Here is a 27,635-nt window from a genome sequence, read left to right as displayed (position 1 = left end):
TTCGTTCTGATAAAAAAAAAAGCCTTTAGGTTGAATTTGATTTATATATAAATAATAATAATAATAAGAGCTACAACTGATGTGACATCCGTTTTTCTGAGAGGTTTGACAGGAAGACAAAACAAGTTGTTGTCATGAGACAGGACCTTCCTTCTGCCCGAAGATAAACCATGTGAGGGCGTTGCAGATTGCCAGGCGGAGACATCTCTGTCGCCTTACTCGGGACCCAATTATGATGACAACCCAGCAACACAAGATTGAAAACAGGGAAACATCTGGTGTCACATAACTAATGCAGGAATGAAAAGTTCAATATAATATCTTATAGCCATCCTGACTAATGGCTTCAAATAAAATCAACCTAAAGCAAAATGTATAAAATATCTGCCATACTCTTGCACTGAATATAGTTTGACAGACAACAGCAGACTACAAAGAAGTGGACCAATTCTCTGTACCGTTTTATTGGGTGAAGCAAACAGAGCAGGAGCGGGGGAGCATAACAGAGCAGGAAAACAGCAGACTTCCTGCAGTGAAGATAAGATTTACACCAACATTAAAAAAAAAAAGAAAAAGGATCCCATGAAAAATGTGATCTCGGGTTTTCGACTGTTGCTTGACAATGTGAAGAAACAACACTTGAGCAATATATTTCTTCTTGAATAATGTAGTGATAGGATCAAAGAAAAAGTAACAGTTTTGATTTAGTGAATGCTTAAATTAGCAGGAAACTCAACTAAACGTCATTCTCGTTGAAGGGAAATTAGATCCTAATGAATCACCAGGGTGATCAGTCCCAACAGGACCTCACCAAGATTTTGTTTTTTTTATAAATCCCACCAGAAATTACTTTTAGCAGAATTTGTAGAACACTGCGATATAATTTGCAGTTTCTTGTACTTATTTATTTGCTAGGAAGCACGGTTGTCTGAGGAGCGGTATGCCTTTCAGTATCTGTGCTTTTCACAACACAGAAAGGTGGTTAATATTGTATATATAAATTATATAAAAAAGACGTGTAATTAGCTCTCCGTTTTCCCATCTACATTTGTAAGCCATTGAAAGTTCACATGGACTTTAATTTGTTGGACTGATTCCCCAAAGATGTGGTTTGCCAGAAACCAGAGGAAAGAGAAGTGGCCATTATATGTCACTGACCATGAGTGAAGATGTTGGAACTGCTCAATGTTGTGTACAAGCTTAAAGGACATGACATGTTCAATAACCATCTGTTTGTATCCAAGGCAGAGAACTGGACGACCTCATAAAACCAGGTCCAGTCCAGTTCTCTGAAATTGTGATCATTAAAAAAATACTATTCAGTTCTCCCACTCTAGCACTTCTTCTCAATGATTTATTAACCCCATTAAATATTTTAATTTGTCTTAATGTCATTATGTTCTTCCACCTCAGTCTCTCTCCTCTCAGTCCCACTCCTCCTCATCTCTGTAGGGATTTTCGTCTCTCGGCGGCTCTTGAAACCTGATGTTTGCCAGCATGTCTCTCATTGCCACCATCAGACGATTCACTTCCTGGTTCAGCTCCTGTCCGGCGCGAGCCACTTCCAACTCATCCTCAGGCCTCGGCCCACCCTTATTGGGAAAAAGAGATGTCAGTCAATAAACAAATATCAAGAATCAAAATACTTTCTATGTTAGTATTTTGGATTTATTTAAAATCCTGCAAAAGTAACCAGTGGTTCAACAGTCATCACTCGATGTCGAAAGAAAACTGTCAAAAGGATTTTCTTTAGAAAGTTATTGACATTAAAAGGATCCCATTTTATTCGTAGCCAAGCTAATCAATACAAAGTACTTTTAATGATGTTGTTATAATATAAAACCAATACCAGGAGAATCTAGTGATAATGTTGTGTTGTAAACATTATGATGTGTATGTAGGTCTTTACTCGCCTTAACTTTACTTCTTTTATCCATATTGCATCTCTTCCTCTCTATAAGTGAATAACATGATCAGGATGGATGAAACTTTCCGGATGGAGACATGCCCCAGGCCCATCTGGTGACTCGGAGCATGTATAGCCGCACCACAGAGACTCAATGTGTGGCTGAACCTGTTTCTGCTTCACACTGACAGTACACTTAAAGGCTGATGAGTTAGACATGACTCCATATGTCTTTGAAAGGCCTTTACGATCCACTGGGTACATACTGTTTCATGTTAAGCACCTCAATCATCGTAAAGTTGTCAAAGTCCCCTGGCTTTAACCCTGTAGGACAAAAACCAGACTTGTTCTGTGCTTAGAACCATATAGCTTTTGATTCTTAGCATTACTGATGGTGCCGTATGTCCAAAAGAGTTTAACTGTGTTATGCCATAAGTATTCTGGAAGTATAAAAGTTTATATCAAACAAGTTTCTGACCATGTTAACGTGTAGTCGTGTAATTTATTCAGTGTTAAAGCATATCGTTTACTTTTGAATCATCAAGTCACTAGCGGACTGGTCAACATGCATTTTGGATTCAAACAATCCGATAACGTTGAACAATGCTGTTAACCCTCTGGAGTCGGTGGACGCGCCGGCGCATCCAGGTGAGCATAATTTTACGTAATTAATCATATTTTCGATTATAAGGAGTAGAAACATGATTCAGATATCCGCGGAATCGCTGGAAGGGTAGCTTTTCAGCGGTATCTCCTGTGAGACAGTAACCAGGGCACAGCAGCCAATATGGCCGCTCAAAACAGCTTGACTTTACACTGTGTGGGATTGGTGGATTCGTGTGTCCGTCAAGGAAATCTCGGCCGGCTGCCATCATGGTCTGAAATGACCAATGGACATCGAGAAATCACTAAGGACCTACCCACCAAGTAAAAAAAACATAAACCACATGTCTCCCATCAGTTTACGTCTGTGAGGGGAGAGAGAGAGACAGAGAAAATGGTTGCCGACTTTGCTAGAGATTTTTTACGCTAGCAGCAGTGAAGATCAAGCCGAAGAAGAAGAAGATCAAGCCGAAGAAGAAGAAGAAGAAGAAGAAGAAGAAGAAGAAGAAGAAGAAGAAGAAGAAGAAGAAGAAGAAGAAGAAGAAGAAGAAGAAGAAGAAGAAGAAGAAGAAGAAGAAGAAGAAGAAGAAGAAGAAGAAGAAGAAGAAAACAAAGATCCATTTGGACATGGGTAAGTGTAAATATTACAGTAATAGTGTACTAGCAATTTGGGGAATACCGCGAAAATGAACAATAGGTTTATTGATATATATTTTGTATCGATAGTCATGAACTTTTTCGTGGGACAAAATAGACTCCATTAGCAAACGTTTACTCTGTGTTAACGTTATTTTGGTGTGTAAAAGTGAGATTACATGTGTAGATGATTAAATTAATCATTTATTTGTCCCACAACGGAGACATTTACAGTCAGTGACATGTTTTTGCCATTGATTATTTTATCATACTGTTATCAAGACTTTGTCATAGATTTATTTATGTGTGCCTGTTATTATTTTACCGCCCTGTACAGATTAGACTTTGTAATCAGATGTAGCCTATGTATATGTGTGTCTGTGATTTTATACTGAAGTAAAGTAACTGGAAATACCTGTGTGTGTGTGTGTGTGTGTGTGTGTGTGTGTGTGTGTGTGTGTGTGTGTGTGTGTGTGTGTGTGTGTGTGTGTGTGTGTGAGAGAGAGATCGAGAGAGACTCCTTCTCCAACCTCCCAAACTTTCTTTTTATGTGTGCATTGTTATTTGTGCTTGAGCAACAAATTACTTTAACTTTATTTCAATGAAATTAGTTGTAATTATTGTCCTACATTTTATTTGTTTTACAGAGATGTTTCATAGCTGTCTGGGCCTAGTGGCCCACAGGCGGCGGAGTTTATCCAGCAGCCAGAACATCCATCTGTGCCGGCCCCAGGTCAAGATCTACTGTGGCTCAAGGGCCTTCACCAGAGCCATCACCACCAAGGACCAGCATCACTACAGCTGCCTCCACCTCCATCTGCGGCTGCCACCAGGTCAAGATACACCTCAGCACAAAGGCTCCACCACAGCCATCACCTTCAACCCAGCCAGCAAGGAGGTCTCGTGGTGGTCTCGTATAGCACTTGTACCCCCCACCTACACAGCAGCCCAAGCACCATCACCCCCACCTACACAGCAGCCAGACCCACTGTCTAGGAAGACAGACAAAGACGTTGACACTGTCTTGACATTTGTAATGAATAGTTGGTTAAAAGTTCTGATGTTCAATATTGTAAATAGTTAGATTTTCCAGTTTCTTATATTTATATTAATGCTGTCAAAATTATCGCGTTAACGGCGGTAATTAATCTTTTGAATTAATTGCGTTAAAATATTTAACGCATGTGCAGAATGGCCCGCCCCATACGTGCCACCAGTGGCAGCGCCAGGGTATGGCTGGGGTAGGCTACACCCATACCAAGAAATGGCTTAGCCCCACCATGAAAAATGATGTTAAAGTAAGCAAAATAAAGTCTGCCAACTCGCGGAGTAAATTGCACAGACAGCAGTTAGTAAGACTGATTTCAGTAGCCACGGTTTTGAAAACTTTTGTCACGTAGTGATCGTCTTCTCAATAGAACATCTTTGATAACGGCGTGGTGTTGTTGCAGGAAGTCCCGACGGAGAATACTTTTGCTGTAGTACAGGGGTGCACATAACTGGTACGCAGGTTATGTGGTAATCTGAAATGCGTACCGTCACTTGTGTCACAAAGCGCATTTGGGTACCGAGGTAGGCTACTTGTGAAGCTTTTCCAGAAGGCGGTTAGATCACCGAACGACAGAGTCGGTCTCCGTGTGCACAGACAGGGCTGCTGTTAACGTCGGTCTGTATAACGGACTTGTGCCAAAACTACGCCAACCGGCTGCGGAGGGAGACTCCCCCCCCCTTCACTGGAGAACTGCGCTAAAACAGCTGATCACAACGCTCACACTCTGTGGTCATGAAGTACTCCACTAGCCGCCGCCCCTCCCCCTGTCGACTTTCCTGAAGTACTCCCCCGTTGATAGAAATCAACACGTAATGACTTAAGACCCCACGGTTTGATGATTGATAGGTGTGTGGGTTGTCTTTCATTTTGACACGCAGAAAAATGTTATAATATACATAGATACTGTATGTTAAATGGATATATCCGCCTTCTCTAATTTATCTTTCCATTCCCACAACAATATACATAAAGAAATGGCATATTTTGGACATAGTTCGAATGGTGATTAATCATGATTAATTCATTTTTAAGCTGTGATTAATCTGATTAAAAATTGTAATCGTTAGACAGCCCTAATTTATATAAATAGTTGGTTGACAAAAACATATTTATAATAAATTGTTGGTTGAAAAAAAGGTTGAATGCTCAATTTGTATTTGTACACATCACATGAACCTTGGTATGTAATATGAAGTCATTATTCAGTCCCAATGTATCTCAGTCCCTGCTGTGGTGAAAGTAGAGTGATAAACACCTGTTTTACTAAACATTTTTTTAATTTTAGACATGAATAACACATTTATATACAGTTTAATTCAAATATTGCACTGCTTTTGTGATCCTAAGACTTTGGTAACCAAATCTAAAACACCAAAACAATTCGATCACATGAGTAAATTTGTGTTTTCACAAGAGTTTTGAAGATTTTCCGAAAATCGGATGTAACATTTTAAGCTACTTATCTCATCAAACAGTGCTCTAAGGTGAGTAATTTGCATATATAGCAATACCAGAGATTGTCCTGAACATTTGGATTTTTAACACATGGGGTGCCATGTTAGAAGAAATACATTTAAAAAAGGGGATTTAAGAAAACATCAAAAAATCGAGAAAATACCCTTAGACTCCAGAGGGTTAAACACCAAAGATTCACATTGCTCTACGTTTCTCTATTAAACTGGTGATTTACTGAAGATTGGTTGTATTTATTAAGATACGCAAGATACCATCTGTTCAGTTTTTCGGGGGCTGAAACATGGTAAACGTGGTAAGAAAATGTAGATCTTAAATGTGTTTGGGTGTCCCACAAGTCCAGATACCTTAACATCAAAGTTGTTTTAAAGGCTTTGTCTCATATGATGGTTTTATCTTCAATCTCTATTATTTGTAGGGTTTGGCCATTACATCTTCTCGTTTAGGGTTAAGGAAAGATCACCTTTATGGTTCAGGGAACTCAACAATACTACTGACTGATCCCCTGGAGTCTATTTTAAAACGACCCGTCTGTTTGCTGTGGTTTTGTAATAACACATCTCACTGTCCTGCTCTACATCAAAATGGGTTTGTCACCATATGGTCAGCCAACTGTATGTAGAAAGAAGGGGTGAGCAAATAATGTGGAGTCAATGAGCAGAACGGGCAACCACTCATTGGTTGCTGTAGACTAAATGGACCAAGACTGACTCTAGAATGGCCTACTTTATTAATATCATAATGTGTACAATTTTCTCCTTGTTTTAGTTATTTAGTCTTGCTGAATTACAGCACTGCTCTACAGGAATTAAATTAAATTGAAATATACTTGCAGCTTGAACTTGCCCTTTACGATGGAGAACTGAAATCATTATCTACACACTTCATAGCAAACAGACTCCTGTGATTTTTTTGCCAATTCTGTGAATAAACTAATCCTTTAAAAACAGCAAAGTCACTATCGACACAAGACAAAAACAAACTGACTGAGACAACAGTAAAGCAGCAACCCACAGGTTTGCACTGTAAAAAGAGAGCATAGAGGAAGGCTTCAGTTCCCGTTGGAAAAGACCATGAAAATATCAAAACAATAGCGAACACTTAAACTGATGTTGATTTAAGGTAGGCCTTTCTATAAAGGGGTCCAAAATAGCTTTTTCAACAACAGTAAATCGCTCTGATCCCTTGCAGTTACTCCTTTTTGTTTCCTTGGGGCGTACTCAGCACCATCTACTGTACACTGACTGAGGTACAGTACAACAACCCCAGTTCATGCATCTTAACGATGTAGCTCAGATTAATGAATGTTACTCCTGACATTAATTTGTATTTTAAATAGATTTAAACATGTTTTTCCTGTTCACTGGAAACCAAGAAGAGGCCAGAGTAATACTTCATCTAACATAATCCACTTTTTTATTTGAAATCTTCCCTCTCACATACAAATAATGTCTTCCTTGTATCCACAAAGGAGCCAAAGATTCTAATGTCAGTATCCGTTGCACTAAACTTACTTTTTTCCCCAAACAGCAACAAGTGCTGCAGGACTACATGCTGCAGAGCGATGCAACATTCAAGAAGAAGAACTTTTTGAGGAATGGTTGAAATTGTAAGTTTAAAAGGAAATGATATGTGCGACATGAGATCTGAATTGAATAAATAGCAGAAACTTTCAGGATTGTCGTAGTAAAATTCCACTTGACTATGTTGGCTAAATGTTTGAATAGGGTCTATTAATGTTTAATGAAAACATTTAGCTTCATCAAAGCCAAGGCCACAAACAGCTTCGGACATAATGAATGTTGTCTTTGTTTGTTCATCAGAAACACTAGGAAATGGTCGACAGAATGAACTGTTAGGGTCCTCTGCCTTCTTTGATATTTGTTGCAGTTGTCATCGCCTTAGGCTAACCATGAGTCTTTGTGGGAAATATTCCATCTGTCAAGCATGTGTGGAGATTTATTTTCCAAGATCCTAAAGCAGTGCATGTTTTCAGCAGCCCTTGAATCAGAACATCAAAATCCTTTGTGATATTAATAGTTGACACACTTTGGAGCATTTCAGTTCATAGTGAATTATTCTCTGACTGAGCTTAGACAATTTATTAGAGAGTAGTTTTATTTGGGTATCGGGCTTGAAGCTGTTAAACACATGATGTGCCGAATCCACACAGCCATGGGCTTTTTATTAGTGTCCACAAAAGTTGTATTATACGACAATAGAGCAGCACCAGGATTCGTTTTCAGATCAAATCCCTACCGTTTGCTCTTCAGGTAGAAGATGAACTTGCCCTAATTCAAGTTATCACTGCACTGTAGCTTAATTCAAAAGCATATCGATTTTGTTTTGAGATGCATATGCCTTTTTTATTTATTTATTGAAAATACAGTATTCTCGCAATTTTGCCTCATGTATGCAACTCACCTGAAGGTTGAAGTTTGGCAACAAAGACCGGAAAAACAGGGACAAGGTGCTCTCGTTTGTGGCACCAACGTGCTGCCTGTATGCAAACATAGACACATGCAGAAACACATTACAGTAAAAGTGATTTGAGAAACTGCCTTGAATTGAACCAAAAGGGGCTGGAAATGTCATTTAATTTTAAATGTATGTAAGATGTGTCTTTGTATGAAGGGTAGTGTGTTTTTTATTTGTGTTTGCACCTGTCCCTCAGTGTAATTTGACCTTGAGAAGTGCACTTCTGTCTGTTTGGAACTGTACACATGTGTTTTCTATGTATAAAATGTTAATAAAAACATTGTGTAAAAAATAAATAAAAAGTGATTTGAGGATATAAAGCCTGTTGGTTTGTAAAGCAACATATTCAGACAAAATTATTTTAGAATTTCATGTGCACAGGTGTAGCCCTTCTGTACCTCTCTGGTCGAGTGTACGACATCACAGAGTCCAGCGGAGGCAGAGGGTCAAAGCCCATCACAGGCTGACTGGTCACCTCCTGAGGGGTCAAACAGACACGCAAGGCAAGTTTTACCATCTTGGTTGACACTTAAAACATACATAAGACCCTTGGAGTGCTGCAGGGACAACGGCCATCCTTCGAAGTAGCACCACACTTAGTTCTTCCTCAAACAGACAATAGGATTTTTTCCATTGGAGTTGCGATAAGTACAGAAATTAAGCTCTTTGGCGAGCAAAACATGTAATGATACTTACATTATCAACAACACTTGGTTACAATTGCCAAAAGTAAAAAACTATTATAAGGTTTTAAAGGCTCAAATGTTTCCACCACTGAGTAGACGAGTTTTAAGAGCAGTAGTGCGTGTGATTTGTTACTGTAACTGACTGGATATCCATAATATTCATATTTGTTTTTGATATGTTATTGTGCACGTCAGGCCTGTTGTTCTACAGTACTTTGTGGTTGATCGATACATTTCAAACGATACCCATCCCTATTAAATACATTTACAAAATAGCCACATGTGGGTGCACTTATTTAGGACTGTATCAGTGGATTTGTGATATATTTACAGTCTTCACACATGTGATCTACATGCTTATTTAGTGTGAAATCTGATTTAAACTTGGGAACATTGGAGCAAGACCATCTTGGATTGGGGCCCCAGGGAGGCCACATGTTTCTTGTAGCTTGGTTGTTAAACTAAATTCCTGTTGCTTGTGAGGCTGTTTTGAAAATGAGAAAAAGGTGAACCAAGGGCTTTGTGGGTAAAATGAAGTGAATTCAAATTAGGTAGCAGATTAGTAGTAGATTGCTTTTTACTAGAGGAAGACTTGAGGTGGCTTCTTTGATCTCAGAGAGAAGGACGTGACGATGGATGTTCCTTGGTGCACTCTGGTACCTCTGCTTCCTCCTAAAACAGATGAAGTCATGGTTACTGTTGGAACGTAATTGCACTGAAATGTAGCAGCAATCATCTCATTAAGATATCTTACTTGTTTTGGCACTCCTCCACCAAAGGGTCTTTGGCATCAACTCGACGCAGCACCTCCTTCACAGACTCTTCCAGCCACAGCATCACCGCTGCCTCCCTCCAGAGGCTGTGCGTCCTCCCGACATACAGAGAAGTCAGTTCAGCCAGGGCCGGGGGCTGCCTGCAGACAAGGAGGTTAGGGTGACTTCTTTAAAGTTAGGGAGCATAAGGGAAGACAAAGTTGATTCAAAAAGATTATAGAAATTACAGATATGAAGAGATTTATACCAATACTAAAACAGGGCATATGCAGGAATCCTGAAGTTAAATGTAATTCCTTTTAAGACCTTTTTTAAGACCCTTTCCATACATTTTAAGACCTCTGTGCTGACGCAGACTTGCATTTCCCCATAACGATGTTGTTTAACAACCGGCGTAAACGGACCTTCGCACGCTATCGAGCAGTGAGCGTGCGATGTCCTGTTCAGATGACGGCAAACCCAACGGGATGCCATAAATAAACTACACAGAATCACACCACACACCTACGCAATGATTACCTTCAGGCAAACTGTAGAATACAACCTCTTTGGACAATTTATATACTTATTGAAAACAAGCTACAAAATGTAATACCTTGGAAAATGCCGTTTGATACTTTTTAATAGCCTTCATCTTTGCTAAATTGATTTATCAACTTTTAATACTTTTTTAGACCCCCAGACACACTGTATAATGAATTGGTTATAGTTCATGTTTACGCATTTGTACATGATAAATCAAACCATGCTTCATTAATATAATAGGGTCAAATGTCCTAGTTACTTCAGAAAACAAAGAGAGCATACATTACCCCAACTGGCTCTTTGGGCCAAAGAAGACATGTGAGCTGACCGCGGCATCTGGCTGCACAGTACACAGATCCAGGAGAGGAATCAGGACTGCAGAAAACACATTCACAGCAACATAAGTAGGTGAAAGAACACTATTAAAGCTTTCGTTATGTGATTGGTTAATAATCCCTAATATATTGTTGACGTTTTTTTGTCATGCCATAAACCAAGCATGTCTAAAAATAGCTTTAGGGCCAACCCGTGCCAATAAACCAACATGTTTTATTTAAATGGTGATGATTAATTGCAATATTTTATGAGATGTGCATTGATTTGGTTGCAACTGAAAGTCTATGGTTTCATATTTGAGTTGAACAGTCTAGTGTCCTCCAACGTATACCACTTCTAAAATTGATAAAAATGTCAATTAATGTTAAGGTGTTGTTGTTCCTCTTATTGGAAACCGGTGTAAGATATGGCTGGGTTGTACTAAAGTAGGCAACTGAATACACGTCTATTTTGAAATGATCATTATTGATGACTGAAAGTTTCATACTTCATGTGGATTTTTTCAGAATTGTGTGTCAGAAAGGCATCAGACAATATTTATAGACTAATAGATGTTACTTTTTTGAGACTCTAACCTCCAGGAAACATGATGAGAGCGTCCTGCAGCAGCTGGTCGGCTTTGTGTCTTTCTTTCTCACTTTCTTCAGGATCCACATCTTCCAGCTGACTGAGATGGAAATGGCAAAGTGCAGTGGAGAATGCAAAGTTTGGAAGCTGAGACAGATTTCTGTGCTCCTGAAAAGCAAAAACAAATCATTTCTGTATCAGACTGCAAAGGTGAACATAGTGTATATGCACACATTGGCACTTCACAGCACACTTTACTGTACCTCCCACTCCTGATGTAGCTGAAGCAGAGAATGGTACTCTCTGGAGCGCAGCGTCAGGAAATCAATCAGCAGCAGCATGCAAAGTGGGTCAGAGTCTGGGTCCAAGCTAATAAAAGAAGGGCAGATCGGAAGCAAATGGTTACTTCAGGCACTTGACCAAAAGACACGAAGATAAGATATCTCAATCCATGACAGTGTTTCTTTGATTCTTTGTATTTACGAGGCTTTGACCGGAAAATCTGTCAGTGGAATAATGTCAGGTGAAAGTAATTTCTCCTCGCATCATTTGAAGTGTATAAAAATAATCTCTAAGGACAAGTCGGCACCAGCCCTTGTGACAGCGATGAGGTTTCTGTCTACCGAAGAGAATTACCACAGCACCAGATTTCAGATCGGCAGCAGACAGGCCTACAGGTATTTTGGTTTGTCTACAAATACTTTTTATTCAGTTCTTTATCTGACAATAAGTAGGCCTAAAGCTAAGGGAAGTTCTTTGTATAAAAGTTACGGTAAGTAATTTTTGTTCAATATGCTTGAGTCTATTTAGGGAATGGTTTCATTTTAAATAGCCTACTTTGCAATAAAAGATACACCAACATGGCTTTATGAAGTCTTCCTTTATATAGCCTTCCTATCAATAGTTTTTTAGTTCAATAATAAACACACATAATATTTGACCATCAATTTGCATATTCTAGCAGGACATTAACATCTTCCAGGACGTGTTGGTGCCGGGTCGATTCTGATTTATGAACCTGTAGGACCGACTGTTCTGTCCTTAAATGAACTGTGGTTATAGCTGACATTTAGCTTGATTTCAAATTATGCCATTTAAGTTTAAAAGAAATATGACAAAACAGACCAGATGGCAGCAAAGTCCCCCAGCTCTACATTTAGATGATTGGGCAGCAGACCCACTTATCTTACCCTGGAATTGCTCTAGTGTGCACAAATTGACATTGATAGTGAAATAAATACATTTTCCTGGTTTCCATCCAAATCCACCACATTGCATTTAATACCAGCAAAGCATGCGTGATGATGTCAAATATAGTTTGTGCTCAAAGAACAACAGGGAATACAAATATTGCTCACGTTCTATAAAACATATGACTGATAGTGTTAATCACAAAATATGTGAAACCATTTAAGATGTATCGACTGCAGTTCGGAGAGGGACAGCTGTCCGCTTTTATTCCCACGCTGCTGCTTTATAACAGGCCCATAACATAACTGCCATTAAGTAAGGAAGCCAGAGTTTGATCCAAATCATAGATAAGCATTCACCATTATGTGGTTAGGCAGTAAAGATCAAGCTACGGCCGGCTGATGGCAGCCGGGGAACAGACCACCCTAACTGACGTAATCCCTATACCATCAGGGTACTGAAGGGTCTATGTTAAGTAATGACAATTCAACATTACTTTATCTCATGTGCATCAACATGGTTAAACACTAACATTAGACTGCAGTTCAATAACTTACTGTTACAGTTTAATCATGAGTCGAAGAATTCAGATGACTTGAAAAACAACTTCTTGTCAGCCATAAAAAAAGGCAAATATTAGAAATTTAGAAGTTCTAGTTTCAAACAGATGTTCCTTTGTTTTTCAACTTAAATATCCTCGGAGGGGGCATCTTAGATCAATATCAGTAGTCACACTGGTCACAGAATATAACCTTGTTACACCATCAACATCATTTTTCGGGACTTTCCTTCGATGCCTGAAGAGGACATAGTCACCAGAGAAACCAAAAGTTGAGTTATCACCCTTTGAAGACTATCTTTCTAGTCGGATGACTGCCGTTTGTGGTTACTTTATTTAAGGAAATAACACTCTTTTGTTTAGCTAGTGTGTAATCATACTGTTTGTAGAAACGTTTAATGTGATGTCAAATAAATAAACTAAAGACGGAATAGACTGTTCCCTCTTAACTATTCATCGCGTCATTCCCAGTGCTCAAGCTCTTCCCTTTGTACCTCAGGATGAGTTTGCAGTACTCCAGAGCCGTGCGTGGGCAGCCTCTCTTCTCCAGGAACATCATGTGCTTATAAAGAGCCAGATAAAAAGCCCTGCAAGCAGACATGAATCATCCTTCAAACACCATTTAATTCAACTCCGCCGGGCGCCGTTCAAAATGGCAGCACACTGCTCCTAATACCAGGATGGGTCAAATGCAGAGAAACAATTTCCCCACGAGGGATTAATAAAAGTCCATCTTAATCGTAATCATTTTAACTCAATTCAATGTAATCTTTATTAAGGACGCAATACATGGAGAGTCCGGGGCAAATGTTACAAAAGATTACAGAGGACAGAGGCTTCGATAAAAAAAGCAAGGTGTCTAATAAAGAAGCATTAAAGAAAGGACCAACCTGTTCTCTGTTCGCAGATAATCCAGCCTGCTGGTGCTTGACGTCAGACTGAATAAAGGATGAAAGGCGCACTCAAAGCTGTACATGGCCCTCTCTGAAAAAATATTATATCCACAAATAAACAGAACATTTTCAGGGAGGTATTCCCAAACTGGGCACAGTGTATGCAATCAGAACTGAACAGAGACACATAGTTGCAGCTGTTGAGATGAGTCTGTTCTGTTGTGTTTTTGGACTTTACCAGCCAACCAAAGGCCACTCACTCCTTTGAGTTCAATTGATGTTGATTCAAACAAAATTCTATCAACGAAGACAAATGCAATTTGTTAAATAATCCCTCTAGTCTTTAACATTACATTAACCATTTTATCTATCAAGTGAGAGTGCCTGTAATATGGTAATGTGCTTCGCCTGAGAATTAACTTTTTAAGAATGGCTGCTTTGTTGGTTTACATTTAACCAAAGCACACTGACAGTGAGCTCTAGATTAACCACAATTATATAGTTTGATAATCTGACAAATGAGGAGTCATCAGTGGACTGACTAAAGCCAGTTTTGGATGTGGATAGTTAGGCTATTTAACATTCTGCCTGCAGAGTTTGTTTAAAACAACCCAAAAGTAACTGTTTGGCAATAAAAACATCTTCAATATTTGGTTTCAAAGTGGGATTTAGAGAGGGAGTCCATGATCCTCACCAATGAGGTCCCTGGCCATCTCCTGATCCTCCTGAATGCGGCAGACATCAGAGAGCTGCAACAAAGAATCAATGTGGTACGGGTTCAACTGCAGCAAGGCCTGGGGAAACAGAGAAGGGACAATGGTCATTTTGACAGGACAAAGACATAAAGACAGAAATGCATTCAACCTCCTGTTGAAAATGTGAATAATGCATGTTGCTGAACTATCTGTGCAACTGTAGATTGTCAGTATATTGTAGGGCTGTCCCGAATACCATTTTTCGGGCTCCGGATATTCGGTAGTAGTCAGCAGCGAATATTCGGCACGCGCTTCAACACATGTATTTCGGTTCATTCAAGGCATTCATTTTGTTATTCTACAGTATTGTTGTTTTATAGTTATTTGTTAATGTAAATAACCCAATTTATGTTCTTTGAAATTGAAAAGGATATTGCATTGTGTTTGTTACTTTTGTTGCAGTTGTAAATATGTCTTAAGTGTAATTTGGCTTGGCTTCCTGTTTTGTATGGACATGCTTTCATTTTGAAGGAGAGTTAGCGCTGTTGACAGAAAGTTGTTGTTGCTATGGAAACAATGTGACGGACAAAAGGAGCGGAGATTAACAGAGAAAAGTAATATCCACATATAAAGACGGAAAAAGTAAAGGATAAAGTGTATGGTTAAGTGTTAGCACTCCCCGAAGAGGCACAAGCTCTTACGTTGATATTGGAGATTTCAATCAATTCAATTTGGCTGCCAAAAAAAAAGAAAATCCGAATAAAGATATTCAAAATTGAATAGTGGGCCAACGACCGAATATTTGGATATTCAGGTACAGCCCTAGTATGTTTACATATAGGAAGTCAAACTGGGTTTTACCTGTAAAATCATAAGAAATATGGGCTAAACGCTGACTTTTCTTTTAAAGTTTTAGGAACACAGTCTTAGGACTATGAACGAGAGCATTCAAATTGCAGTTGTTGAATTTTTATACTGATGATGATTTAATAGGATAGTTTAATGCCAAATCAATAGTTGGAAAGGCTCATACAAATAACATTCCATTTGGGATGTTACTTGACCATTCAGGCCAAACAGTATCACAGCTTATTTTATGAGTCCCTGGCAACATCAATACTGTGGATGCTCGATTTTAAATATCATAAACAATCATTAAACGCAACGCACTGACACCAAAGAGCAAAGACAACGTATGAGCTGGTTGTTTTACCACAATGTTGTTGGGATCCATGGACTCGACAGCATCCAGGAACTTGAACTGTACTTGTTGGTAGTCCCGACCGTGCTCAAAGGTAAAGTACTGAATGCCATCCTTTGACTGCAGTAGGGTCATTGAGATTCCTGAGGAGACATCAAAAGGGGGGGGTGATTCCAGCCTCGGGACCTTGCCATAACACAATTGTTTCCATAATTTGAAGTCACTGTCTCCTAACTGTCAGTATGTCTGCAAATTAAAAAGTAATGTCTAAAACTGGTCTCTAAGAAAAGCATCTTGGGGTAACTTCTGTTATGATTTGGTGCTATATAAATAATAAAGTATATTTATGATGACTGTTTAATAAAAGGCAAAAGCGGCCAAGAAAAACTGTGAAGAAAACTAAAAGAATGACACAACAGAGTAATAAATGGCAAAGCTATATACAGTATTGTAAGAGTACAATAATATCACTATTTACTCTTATGTGTGTGTATTGGCGTAGAAATCTTAACACTACTTAGTCACAATAAAGAAGCATATTCAGAAAAAAACCGTCAAGTGGGAGCGAAGTATGCAATTGTAGATATAGGACAACATTTAAGTAGTGAGTTTCAGCCTGAAATAATACATTTAAAAAAGCAACAAGCTATGATAAGACAAGTGTAAGGAAAAGCCTACCTGGGCGGCTGAAGCGAGGCCAGCTGTCCTTAGGAATGGTCATCCAGGTGCTACGGTGAAACTGTCTGTTTCTCTGTCGAGGTCTTTCAAAAGACAAGAAAAACATATAAGAATGATGACAAGAATAAACTAAATTTTTGGTTATAATTACAATTTTTCTTTTTACCTTTGATCCCCCTGAACAGCTCGAGCCCCAAAATATCTCTTCAGCTCCGTCTCTGAGTTGAGGTTCCTTATTAATTGACATAGAAAAGTTACATTCAGATTTCGACAAGCCGACAATGTCAGTTGAGAAAAAAACATAGGGCCTGTCATTTTGTCAGTTCATGCATGAAAGACTCTACAACACAAATGCAATTTTTTTTGGTGTTTTCTGTGATTTTCAAGAGACGACGCTGACATGTTGATGTTGGTGACCATACTTAACAGTTGACAGTTAGTAATGACACCAGTGGGACCCAGAATCCAAGCCTCATATGTTGTAAATGTCAGTGTACAGAATTGTTTACCTGATTTTAGGTTAGAAAGGTCAACTTTAACCTTTTAACTACATCTTCAAAAAAATTAAAGAAATAGTGCCAAATAAGGTTTCCATGAAGGATAACGAAAAGTACCAATGTTTTTATATTTTAGCAATATACTACGGACACACCATCAATGGCATGGCTGCACAGTGTGTATTTAATATTGGCCATCAATGTAAGCAATAGGTAAGCACATTATCTTGTTCTGTATCAGCATGGTTGCATCAGTGAAATCAGCAGTTTACATGACATCAAACGCAGTGCTATCATTATAGGTATATGACATGTTCTGACGTCCCTGGTTATGTAGCAATAAGTGCAACATAATTCAACAATTGTGTAAACAAGTGTTAATTCAATGCCATGCATTTCTGAGATGGACAGACTCCAAATAGTTTACTTTTTTTAAGTGGGTCATTGCGCCAACACATGATGGCCATAATGAATCACAGAAATGTATATTTTAGTAAGTAAGGCTACTGTACTGACCATAGACCAAGTCATGTAAGCTGTTCACTGGTGAAGAGATATTTTAGTGTTTCTACTCCAATAAACATATTCATGTGCTTATTTTCGAGCCTTTCAGCTTAGATGTATCTATCCACAAAATAAGTACTGGAATAATACAGTACAGTAGGAACCAGAGTGTTGTGTGCACTGCATGTGAGTGCTATGCAGAGATATCTGATCTGACTATCCATTTTGTCGACATGCGAGATGTTGCTCTCCTTACCTGTGCTCCACATGTAGCACAGATCTTCTGTCGGAGCCTCCACAATCTTCATTTTGCAAACCCAGTCCATTGGACTGCTCCAGATTCTCCAGTATTAAATCAATGTTATCGTCTAGTACAGCCTCCTGAAAATAATTGAATACAAAGTGGTTAGACAACGTTTACCTGTTGTTCTCTTGCTAAAAAAAGCTACATTTTTGAAAGATGTGTATATACTGTATCTGGCAATGAAAAGTGATTGTAAGAGTGTTATTAATACATACATTAACACACATTAATAATGTACAATTATTTTAATTTTATGGATTTAATGTTAGTAAAGTTATCATTGATTTTTAAAATATAGCGCAGGGTTACTATTTATTGTGAAAATAAATCCTTTTTCAATAGATGTACCTGTCCTTCTGTCACTTTAGTCTTCTTCTTTTTCTTCTTCTTTTTAACTCTGTCTCCAGACGACTGTTAAAGTAAAGAGAGATAAAAGTTTAATATCTAGACAAAAATGTACATTTATATCAGAAATCAATAAGTTGAGCAGAAGATCAGAGGCACTCCTCCTTATATTGCTTCATCTTTACCTTTGTAGATGCATTCTCTTGCTTTTCATCTGGTTTCTCAATGTCAACCTTTTTTTCTGTTCCACTTGTTTTATTTTCATCTGGTTTATCTTCTTCTTCATCAGGTGAGATTATCTCTGCCTCGTTGTCTGCATCACCTATCTAGTAAAGAATGATACATTGGCAAAATAGTTAGTTGGATAAAGCAGCGTTAAAAGTGAGTAAAAAACATTCTGGATTAAACATTGAAAACCTAAATTGCTGGTATCCATTAATAATAACCTGAACAACTGAAACCAGCCAGGCTATTATTTAGTGATGCATTATGATATTGATGTGGGATAAAATGGATGTAAAGAACATATACACTTAATTTAATAATGATGATGTGATGTCTTGATTTACAGTGATCATTTGTAACTCTTACTAGGTACAGTAGTATGGATTCAAGTTCCACTACATTATGTATACTGGCTGCATCAAAGTCCATATTCAACTTGATTTTGAACATTCATCTGTCCAAATTCTGAATAAAAATGTAAAAATAATGATCGTCTTCACCTTAAAGAAGCTATATTATATCTCCATTTTGTTTCACTATAAAACACAATTTAAAGGCTGGCAAACGTGACTGTTGTACAGTCCACTGGATCTTTGTTGTCAGTGTGTTCTTAAGGTTGGTGTAGACTACTTCCTATGTTAGCTTCTTAGCTAACGTTTACTTTGGTTGAATGTTAGTTTATTTTAATAAACTAAAAGGTGAGCTAACGTTGACGCCACACGGCTAGCTTGAGTTAGCATGGTGTGTCAACAGAGAGCTCGCTGTAAACATCTGCCAGAAGGAAACACACAGTAACGTTGGTTAACAGAAACATATATCATGTCTGGAGAACTACAACATCACCTCACCAATTCATAAATATTGCTGAAGTTTTTCTGAGCCTTGTTTTTCTTTGCCTTTCTGCCTTTGCTATCAGACTGGGGGGAACCACTAGCCGTGTCCAGCAGCTCCTCCGGGCTGTCATCTAAAGTGAGGTCCCCGGCGTCCAGGGCCTCCTGGCCCCGCTGCTTCCCTTTGAGCCTTCGCAGAGCCCGGGTAGACATGGTCCACTGTTCATGGGACACATACACGTCAGTTAATCGCGATTAAAGTCGTGTTTAGTTAGGTGACAAACAGAGTAAAGCAATGAAATGAGGGTCTTCTTCTTCTTCTTATCTCTTTTAATGGCGGATCGCAAACAGCTTTTAGTTGCATACCGCCACCTACTGTACGTATCATCATGCCATTCCATCTCTCAACTCATGGACGTATAGTCTAGATGGAAATAGGGGTCCACGCGCACCCCTCGGAATTTTTTATGCCACCTGATTTTTCTTAATCCTTAAAGTGTCTACTTTCAGAATCTGCCAGGTACCAAGCTGAAATAATGTCCGAAAGGCTCCATTTTTAACCCTTTATTGCACCTAACCCAAAACCGAAACATTACAATTTGATGTAGCAATTGAGGCATAACCTTTGAAGTAAACAACATACAGAGACAAATGAATACATTTTTCCATACAATTCTGACCCTATGAATTCAATGGAATGGTTATTTTTGACATTTGACAACATTTTGACTGTATTTCTGGACAAAAAATGCAAAAAACGTGTGTCTGACCAACTACTTTTTTATTTTTCAAACGCATAGAGTGAATATTTGTTGACAATCAGTTTTTTTTCAATCCTCCAAGTATTTATTTTAAGATTATATTGGGTACCAAGCTGAAATAATGTCCCAAAAGCTAGTTTTAACCCATTATAGCACCTAACCCACAAATCGAAACATGAAAATAGAATGTAATGTAGAATGTAGGCATAACTTTTGAAGTAGACAATTTACAGAGCGAAATTAATACATTTTCCCACACAATTTTGATCCTAGGAATTCAATGGGATGGTTATTGTTGACATTTGACAACATTTTGACTGTATTTCTGGACAAAAACAGCAAGAAATGACCAAACGTGTGTGTATGACCGACTACCTTTTCAACACATATGGTGAATATATGTTCACAATCACTACCTTTTCATTTTTTAAAGTGCATAGTGAATATTCGTTCACAATCAGTTTTTTTCTAATACTTTAAGTGTTTATTTTTGGATAATATTGGGTACCAAGCTGATGATGTTGGTGACCGGGGCTCGGCAGTTAGTTGACAGTTGGTTGCCGTTGGTTACCTGGTACCTGCAGATGGCAGTCTCCCACTGCTTTCTTTGGGAACAATCTCAAGGATTTTCTTAGTAAGTATTATTAATAATTATTATTAACTATTATTAAGATATACCTAATAGTCATATACAAGTAATTCTTCAACAAAAGGTATACAGAAATCACATCTGTAATCTTGACTAAGTAGTGTTGGTAGCTAGCTAAATTGGGAGCTAGCTAAGTTGGTAGCTAGCTGAGTTGATAGCTAGCTAATGTTTTTCAGCATTTTCAGGCTGATTACTCACTACTAACAATAGGGAAAAGGAAAAAACATTGTATTCTTGACTATAGTGTTGGTAGCTAGCTAAGTTAGTAGCTAGATAATGTTTTTCTTTATTTTCAGTTTGATTACTCATACTAACCATAGGAAAAAGGAAACATTGTATACTTCATCATTTGGTCCTCCTCAGAGTGTTGGTAGCTATCTAATGTTTCTAATTTCTTTATTCAGGCTGATTACTTCATAAACTGCTGACAATGGGAAAAAGGAAACATTGTAACACAGCTGAAGTGCCTCTAAAGAGGATTAGATCGATAACATGTATTTTACATGTCTCAACTTCTGAGTATGGTAATTGTATCATGCTCGGCAAATGCAAGGGGGGGCAAGCGAGAAGCTATCGTATCTACACAGTGTTCGTGATATGAGACTCTGCGAAACAGCCACCTCACCATACCGCATGAAGGATATTTGTGACCAAATACCATTGACGTTAGAAGGCTTGCTTTTGGATAAAACTGGCTATCATCAAAACTGCTACAAAACCTTCACAGGGAAATTGGATCGTTTAAAAGTGTCAAAGGCTTCTACATCTGGTGAATCATCGTCATCGATAAAGGACTCCCTACGCCATCCCAAATGTCTCTCAAGTCAAACTGAAGGGGCTCGGTGATCCTTCTTGTTCCCAAATCAGTGTATCTTCTGTGACAAAACAACAACCAAGTTCAAGGGGAAGACTGAAGAGCTAAAAAAGTTTCAGAGTTGGAAACACAAAGAACCAGCCTGGAAAGTTATCAAACCTAGGGCGCAGGAATTGAAGAAAGAGGATCTTTATCGCAAGGTGCAGGGCAAGGACCTCTTTGCTATGGAAGCTCAGTATCATCCAATATGCAGAAATAACTTCAACAATGACTACCAAAACCATGAGCGTGGAAGGAAGAGAGGAAAAAAGGCAGCAGACAACATTGACAGCCCGCAAGCCCGGAAAATGGCAGCACATGACAAGTCCTATTGTGTAGTAAAGGATGACATTCTTAGGAATGTGGTTGAACACAAAGAAGTCGTCCAGCTAAGATCCATGTGCAACTTGTACAGGAAGACACTGGAAGGTGAAGGTTTTCCTAATCCTGAATACCGCAGTGAGAAATTGGCAAGACGTTTACAAGGAGACAAAGACATATCTCGTGAACTCACATTCTCAAAGGTACCACACCATGGTTGTCTTGAGTTGAACCTTATATACATAAGATAAGATGGACTTTTATTAATCCCTCGTGGGGAAATTGTTTCTCTGCATTTGACCCATCCTAGTGTTAGGAGCAGTGTGCTGCCATTTGGAACGGCGCCCGGGGAGCAGTGTGGGGAACGGTGCCTTGCTCAGGGACACCTCGGTAGCACTTGGTCTTGCCGGGACTTGAACTGGTGACCTTCCAGTTGCCAAGCCGAGTCCCTATCGACTTCGCCACCACCGCCCTTACTGTAGATGAAGCAGTTAAATGTGCGTACAAACTTGGAACATCTGATCAACTACAAGAAGCAGCACTCACCCTCAATTCTCACATTAAAAAGGCATTCAAAGAGTCAAAGGAGCTACCATGGCCCCCAACTGCACAGGAGCTGGATGCTGTGAAAATGGATGAACTGCTCCCAGAGCATCTTGTACACTTTCTGAGCTCAGTGGTGACTGGGACACTTGATGAAGAAAAGTGTGAGAAGACGCAGAGGCTGGTCTATTCGATTACACAAGATGTGTGTCGAGCAGCAACTAACAGCAAGTGGAAACTCCCAAAGCACATCCTCCTGTGTGCCACACTTCGGCACCTCTATCGAAGAAAACAGGTGAGTGATCAGCTAACTTATTGCTTATGAGGTCCTACATTGTCATTGCTCAACTATGCTTCATACAGGTATTTGATATTGATAAAAAAAACATTTGTTTATCTTTACAGCTCACAACCATCCTTTCACGACTAGGACACTCGGAGACATATTACTTCAGTATGGAACTTGAGACAGCCATGGCCAAGGCTTTTGATGAAATGTCCACCAACCTGACCCCTCAAATCATCACTGGCGAGGGAAACACTGTTTTTCACAGCGAGTGGGACAACCTGAACAGAATCACTACCAATGTTCATGGTTCAAATGTGGTAAACAGTGCCGGGGGAATCATGATTCAAGAAGTGAAGGAGAGCCATGTGAGTACCAAGAAAAGGACCCTTCCTCTCTATGACAGGTCATCCAAGATGAGAAACCTTAAGATCACGCCTCCCGAGACGCTGCCAGAGCTGGCATTCAAAAGAGTTGACCCCAAATTCCCCAAGAATGCCAACTTTACCCCTCCTGCTGAGAACCAAGTGACATATGATGCCTCAATGTTGCAGTACAACACCCACCTCCTCATCAGATGGTTGAGCAGCCTGGGCAAGCAGCAAGTGCCTGGATTTGGTGGTTTTATTTCAAGCACAGGGAAAGTGCCTCCTAGGAAATCTACCATCGACTTTTACACCCCCATCAACCAGCCCATTACAGACAACGCAGTAGTGTATGAGCTACGCAAGAGATCCGAGGCAGCAACTGAGGAGGTTGGACAGCCATACACCATCAACACGTTTGACCTGGGAGTCGTCATGAAAGCCTGTCCTATAGTATGGAAGTACGAGGAGGAATTCAGTAAGCATGTGAACCTCATTGGCAAGTTCCACACATCCATGAATTACATGGGCAGACTCACTGGGCGCAAGTGTCTTGGAGCTGGCTACGCCGAGATCCTCATAGAAGCTGGCCTCGCAAACAGTGGTTGACTGAAAAATATCCTGAGCGGGAAGTCATATGCAAAGGCTCTCTTCAGTCTGAAGGCGGTCACAGAGGCACTCGAACGGTTGCTGTTCAATGTTTTTTCTAGAGGAGGAGAAACCAGCTCCTGGACCAAATGGTTGCCAAGCACCATTTTGTGTTCTCTACAGATGTCTACCAGCCAGATTCCATCAAAGCCCAGGAGAGGCTCAGACGTGGCTCTTCTGAGAAGCGCATAATTGATGGTCCAAACACCCGGAGGTGTAGTAGTATTCATTTACTTTGTTTGATTGTTACAGGTCCAGACTTCTGAGATCTATGAACTGCGATCCAACCAGGAGGAGACAGACAGCCGGATTGTCCTGTACCTCCACCAGGCTGTCAAATGGGGGTACAAGTCCAGTGTGGTGAGGACACCTGACACAGACATCCTGATGATCCTCCTCAACCTCTCCATCTACCTTGACCACGGCTCTGGCAAACATCGCACACTGATAAATGGGACAGAACTGTCGGAATCACTGGGCCCTGACTACTGTAGCACACTGCTGGGATTCTACGTCTTTACTGGGGAGGACTGTACCAGCGCTTTTAAAGGCAAAGGCAAGGTGAATCCCCTGAAGAAGCTGGAGAAGACTCCTAAACTCCACAAAGTTTTCAGGCAGCTTGGTGCAGACTGGATGGTCACTGATGAGCTTCAAGAGGAGATGGAGAGCTTCACATGCATTATGTATGGCCAAGCACGGATGACATCAGTTAACACAATACGGGTGAACATGATGAGAAAGATGGTCGGCGCTGACAAAGTCCTGGACTCTAAGTCAAAAGTAGACCTGGAACGCCTGCCTCCCCCCAAGGTCTGTCTCATTCCACATGTCCAGCGAGCCAACTACAGAGTCGCCTTCTACAAGAGAGCAGACAAGGCAATAATCGAGAGCCCAAAACCACATGATCCAGGCATGGGTTGGGAGAAGACAGGAGAAGAGGAGGTGTTGGAACCGGTCTGGGCAATTGGACCCATCCTCCCTCCTTCTCTTGTTGAGGTACTGGCTCAGAGAGCAGAGTCAGAAGAGCACACAGCTCTTGACAAGGTACGATTACGCCAACAATAACTTGTCTGTGGGTGAAGTGAATGGAGAGTACGAGCATGAGGATGAAGAGCTGGAGATGGAAGAAATTGAATTAGAAGATCTCTTCAGTGACGATGAGGATGATGAGTAGTTTAGGTCAGCAAGTTGGTAGTGACATGAAAAGGTAAATGTATTCATTGTTCAAGTTGTAATTATATCACACTTTACATAATCTTTCATGTTTGATTTTGGTGCAATAAAGAGTTAAAAATAAACCCAACAACATTTTATTGAATCATTTCATTTCATTTAAAGGATTAGAGAAAAACTGATTGTGAACATATATTCACCATATGTGTTGAAAAGGTAGTCGGTCATACACACACGTTTGGTCATTTCTTGCTGTTTTTGTCCAGAAATACAGTCAAAATGTTGTCAAATGTCAACAATAACCATCCAATTGAATTCCTAGGATCAAAATTGTGTGGGAAAATGTATTAATTTCGCTCTGTAAGTTGTCTACTTCAAAAGTTATGCCTACATTCTACATTACATTCTATTTTCATGTTTCGATTTGTGGGTTAGGTGCTATAAAGGGTTAAAACTAGCTTTTGGGACATTATTTCAGCTTGGTACCCAATATAATCTTAAAATAAATACTTGGAGGATTGAAAAAAAACTGATTGTCAACAAATATTCACTCTATGCGTTTGAAAAATAAAAAAGTAGTTGGTCAGACACACATTTTTTGCATTTTTTGCTGTTTTTGTCCAGAAATACAGTCAAAATGTTGTCAGATGTCAAAAATAACCATTCCATTGAATTCATAGGGTCAGAATTGTATGGAAAAATGTATTCATTTGTCTCTGTATGTTGTTTACTTCAAAGGTTATGCCTCTTGCTACATCAAATTGTAATGTTTCGGTTTTGGGTTAGGTGCAATAAAGGGTTAAAAATGGAGCCTTTCGGACATTATTTCAGCTTGGTACCTGGCAGATTCTGAAAGTAGACACTTTAAGGATTAAGAAAAATCAGGTGGCATAAAAAATTCCGAGGGGTGCGCGTGGACCCCTATTTCCATCTAGACTAGTAGGCCTATGATCTAATCAAAAAATAAAGATACATAACATAAAAACATAAAATAAACAAAACAAAATAAAACAAAAATCCATGATCTATTCCAACCTAATGTTAGATTATTTTACCTACCCCAGTTTTTAAACAGTGACTTTCTGGTAGCTCTTACTCCCTCTCCTTCTGATCCCAGAATACCAAACACACTCCATTCCCTCTCTGCATCTATAACTTTATCCTCTAGTTTTTCCCTTTCAGCTTTATAGATGTCACAATGTAATAAGATATGTTCCACATTTTCTTTAACTCCACAGTTCCGACACTTGTCACTGTTACTTTTCCCCATGACATCAGCGTACTATTCAATGCTGTGTGATTCAGTCTGAGTCTAGCTATCATGATTTCCTCCCTTCTGTTTCTTTCTTTATAAATATTAATTGTAATTTTTTTTGTACTTTATGATACTCGTTGCCTTTCTGGTCTTTCTCCCACCTTTTCTGCCAGATCTCCATCCCCTTTTTTCTTAATTTCTGCTTTTCCTTCTCCTTTTCCAAGTCAAACTGGTAATGTTATTTCCTTTTGTAGTGCACTTTTTGCTAATTTATCAGCACACTCGTTCCCTTTCACCCCCTCATGTGCAGGCACCCAGCAGTACTGCAGATCTACGCCTCTGTGAAGTCTTAACAAGCTATGGTTAATTTCTATGAGTATGTCTTCTCTGACAGTTGTTGTTGACTGTATGCTTTTTAATATGGATAATGAATCTGTGCATATCACCACCCTATCTGGTCTGACCTCTTCAACCCACTGTAATCCTATTATTATTATTGCCAGCATTTCTGCTGTGTAGTGTACAGCACTACAGCAGTAGTTGATCTGACGCTCGTTTTGAGATCGATATTTTAAAGTCTGGGATATACCAACTCCAACACACTCTTCCTTGTTCTTAGAACCATCTGTGTATAGTTTGAGGTAATTGTGACAATTATTCCTGAGGTACATATTTGTTTTGATTCCTACTTCATTTATTTGCCACTCTCTTTTTCTAGAATACTCATATCTATATTTACTATAATAATGTAATTAATAAATGTATTCTTATGGTTTAGCCTTTCTCAGGCTACAACGTGGTTAAGTTTACGAATAGTATTAAGGAATACAAATCCCTCTTTGCAATGTATACCAGCCTCTTTAGGCTTTTCAATCACAATCATTAAACTGGAATAAATCCAATATTGTTAACATGAAAATATGATTTAATGTTCGTTGTTTAGAGTTATTCTAAGGCTTTACTCATTGGGAACTCGGTATGAGAGAGCACAATGTTGAGATGTCAAATCTGCCTGTTTTACACACTTTGACCAAGAGGGGGGTTCAAATGAACCCTTTTGCGAACCAATTGGCTGGAAAGCTTCAAAGCTTCATAAAGCTTAATCTCGCCATCACCAATATTTACTATTGGAAAAAGCCATGGGGAAACACTACTGAATGGATTTGATAGTGTAAACTCTAAATCATGCATGTCGTATGTCCTTATTTTTCCTTTACTTGTCCATGTAAACCTACGCCCCTGGTATTTGGAATATTCCCAGCAATCTTGTATGTTTTGTTTGTGATATTTCCTTCCCCACAATCCCATTGGTTGGTTTTCTTCTAACAGATTAAACGGTTCTTTGTGTGCTACTGCCCCCCACAGGACGGAATAAAATTGCATCAATAACTATTAATGTTATGGTACAATTTTGAACAGGAGGTAGTACTTTTTACATGGCATAAGAACTGTAATGTATCTTTCTTTCGCGGTCATGTCACTTATTACATTTTGGGTATTTTATAATTTATTTTCTTTTTCATATTTTTAAATGCACATTGTGTTTGTATCTCAAGGAGATTTGTATTGCACTGTTTCGTTATACGTCTAGAGGTTGACACATTTAGAGTGCTTTGAAACCTGAGTGTATGAATCTTGCTGTGTAAATGAAATAGTTTAACCTCACTTATCCTGAAACTCTAAGCCTACAGTACAAATACTGTTCCAAATCAACGGAGTATGTTTTGTTCTCACACAGCAGGAGGTGGCAGCATTTCCCTAATGTAAACTGCCTGGCAGGTTTTAAATAACTTTTATTGTTTCGAGTCTTGCATTACATGCTGTA

The 27,635-nt window shown here is 39.2% G+C and overlaps 2 protein-coding genes across 2 annotated transcripts; one reads left to right on the top strand and one right to left on the bottom strand.

The window, feature by feature from the left end:
- Positions 1 to 448: 448 nt before the first annotated feature.
- On the bottom strand, positions 449 to 19,320 carry tcf25 (TCF25 ribosome quality control complex subunit). Its single transcript, XM_034112461.2, has 18 exons — positions 18,975 to 19,320; positions 18,087 to 18,227; positions 17,905 to 17,967; positions 17,509 to 17,633; positions 16,418 to 16,483; positions 16,252 to 16,334; positions 15,586 to 15,716; positions 14,372 to 14,471; positions 13,675 to 13,768; positions 13,279 to 13,371; positions 11,298 to 11,403; positions 11,043 to 11,202; positions 10,419 to 10,506; positions 9,588 to 9,746; positions 9,415 to 9,505; positions 8,546 to 8,625; positions 8,094 to 8,169; positions 449 to 1,592 (listed from the first exon to the last, which is right to left on the bottom strand). Exons 1-18 carry the CDS (start codon positions 19,167 to 19,169, stop codon positions 1,425 to 1,427), a joined length of 2,019 nt encoding a protein of 672 aa, XP_033968352.1. The 5' UTR covers positions 19,170 to 19,320; the 3' UTR covers positions 449 to 1,424.
- Positions 19,321 to 22,171: 2,851 nt separating this feature from the next.
- LOC117441717 (uncharacterized) lies at positions 22,172 to 24,711 on the top strand. The gene is made up of 2 exons (XM_034077752.2): positions 22,172 to 22,378; positions 22,489 to 24,711. The coding sequence occupies exons 1-2, from the start codon at positions 22,172 to 22,174 to the stop codon at positions 23,341 to 23,343; spliced, it is 1,062 nt and encodes a 353-aa protein (XP_033933643.1). The 3' UTR covers positions 23,344 to 24,711.
- The last annotated feature ends 2,924 nt before the right edge of the window (positions 24,712 to 27,635 follow it).

This window comes from Pseudochaenichthys georgianus, chromosome 3 (assembly GCF_902827115.2).
Source record: "Pseudochaenichthys georgianus chromosome 3, fPseGeo1.2, whole genome shotgun sequence".
Lineage (NCBI taxonomy): Eukaryota > Metazoa > Chordata > Actinopteri > Perciformes > Channichthyidae > Pseudochaenichthys > Pseudochaenichthys georgianus.
This window is presented reverse-complemented; position numbering and strand designations above follow the sequence as displayed.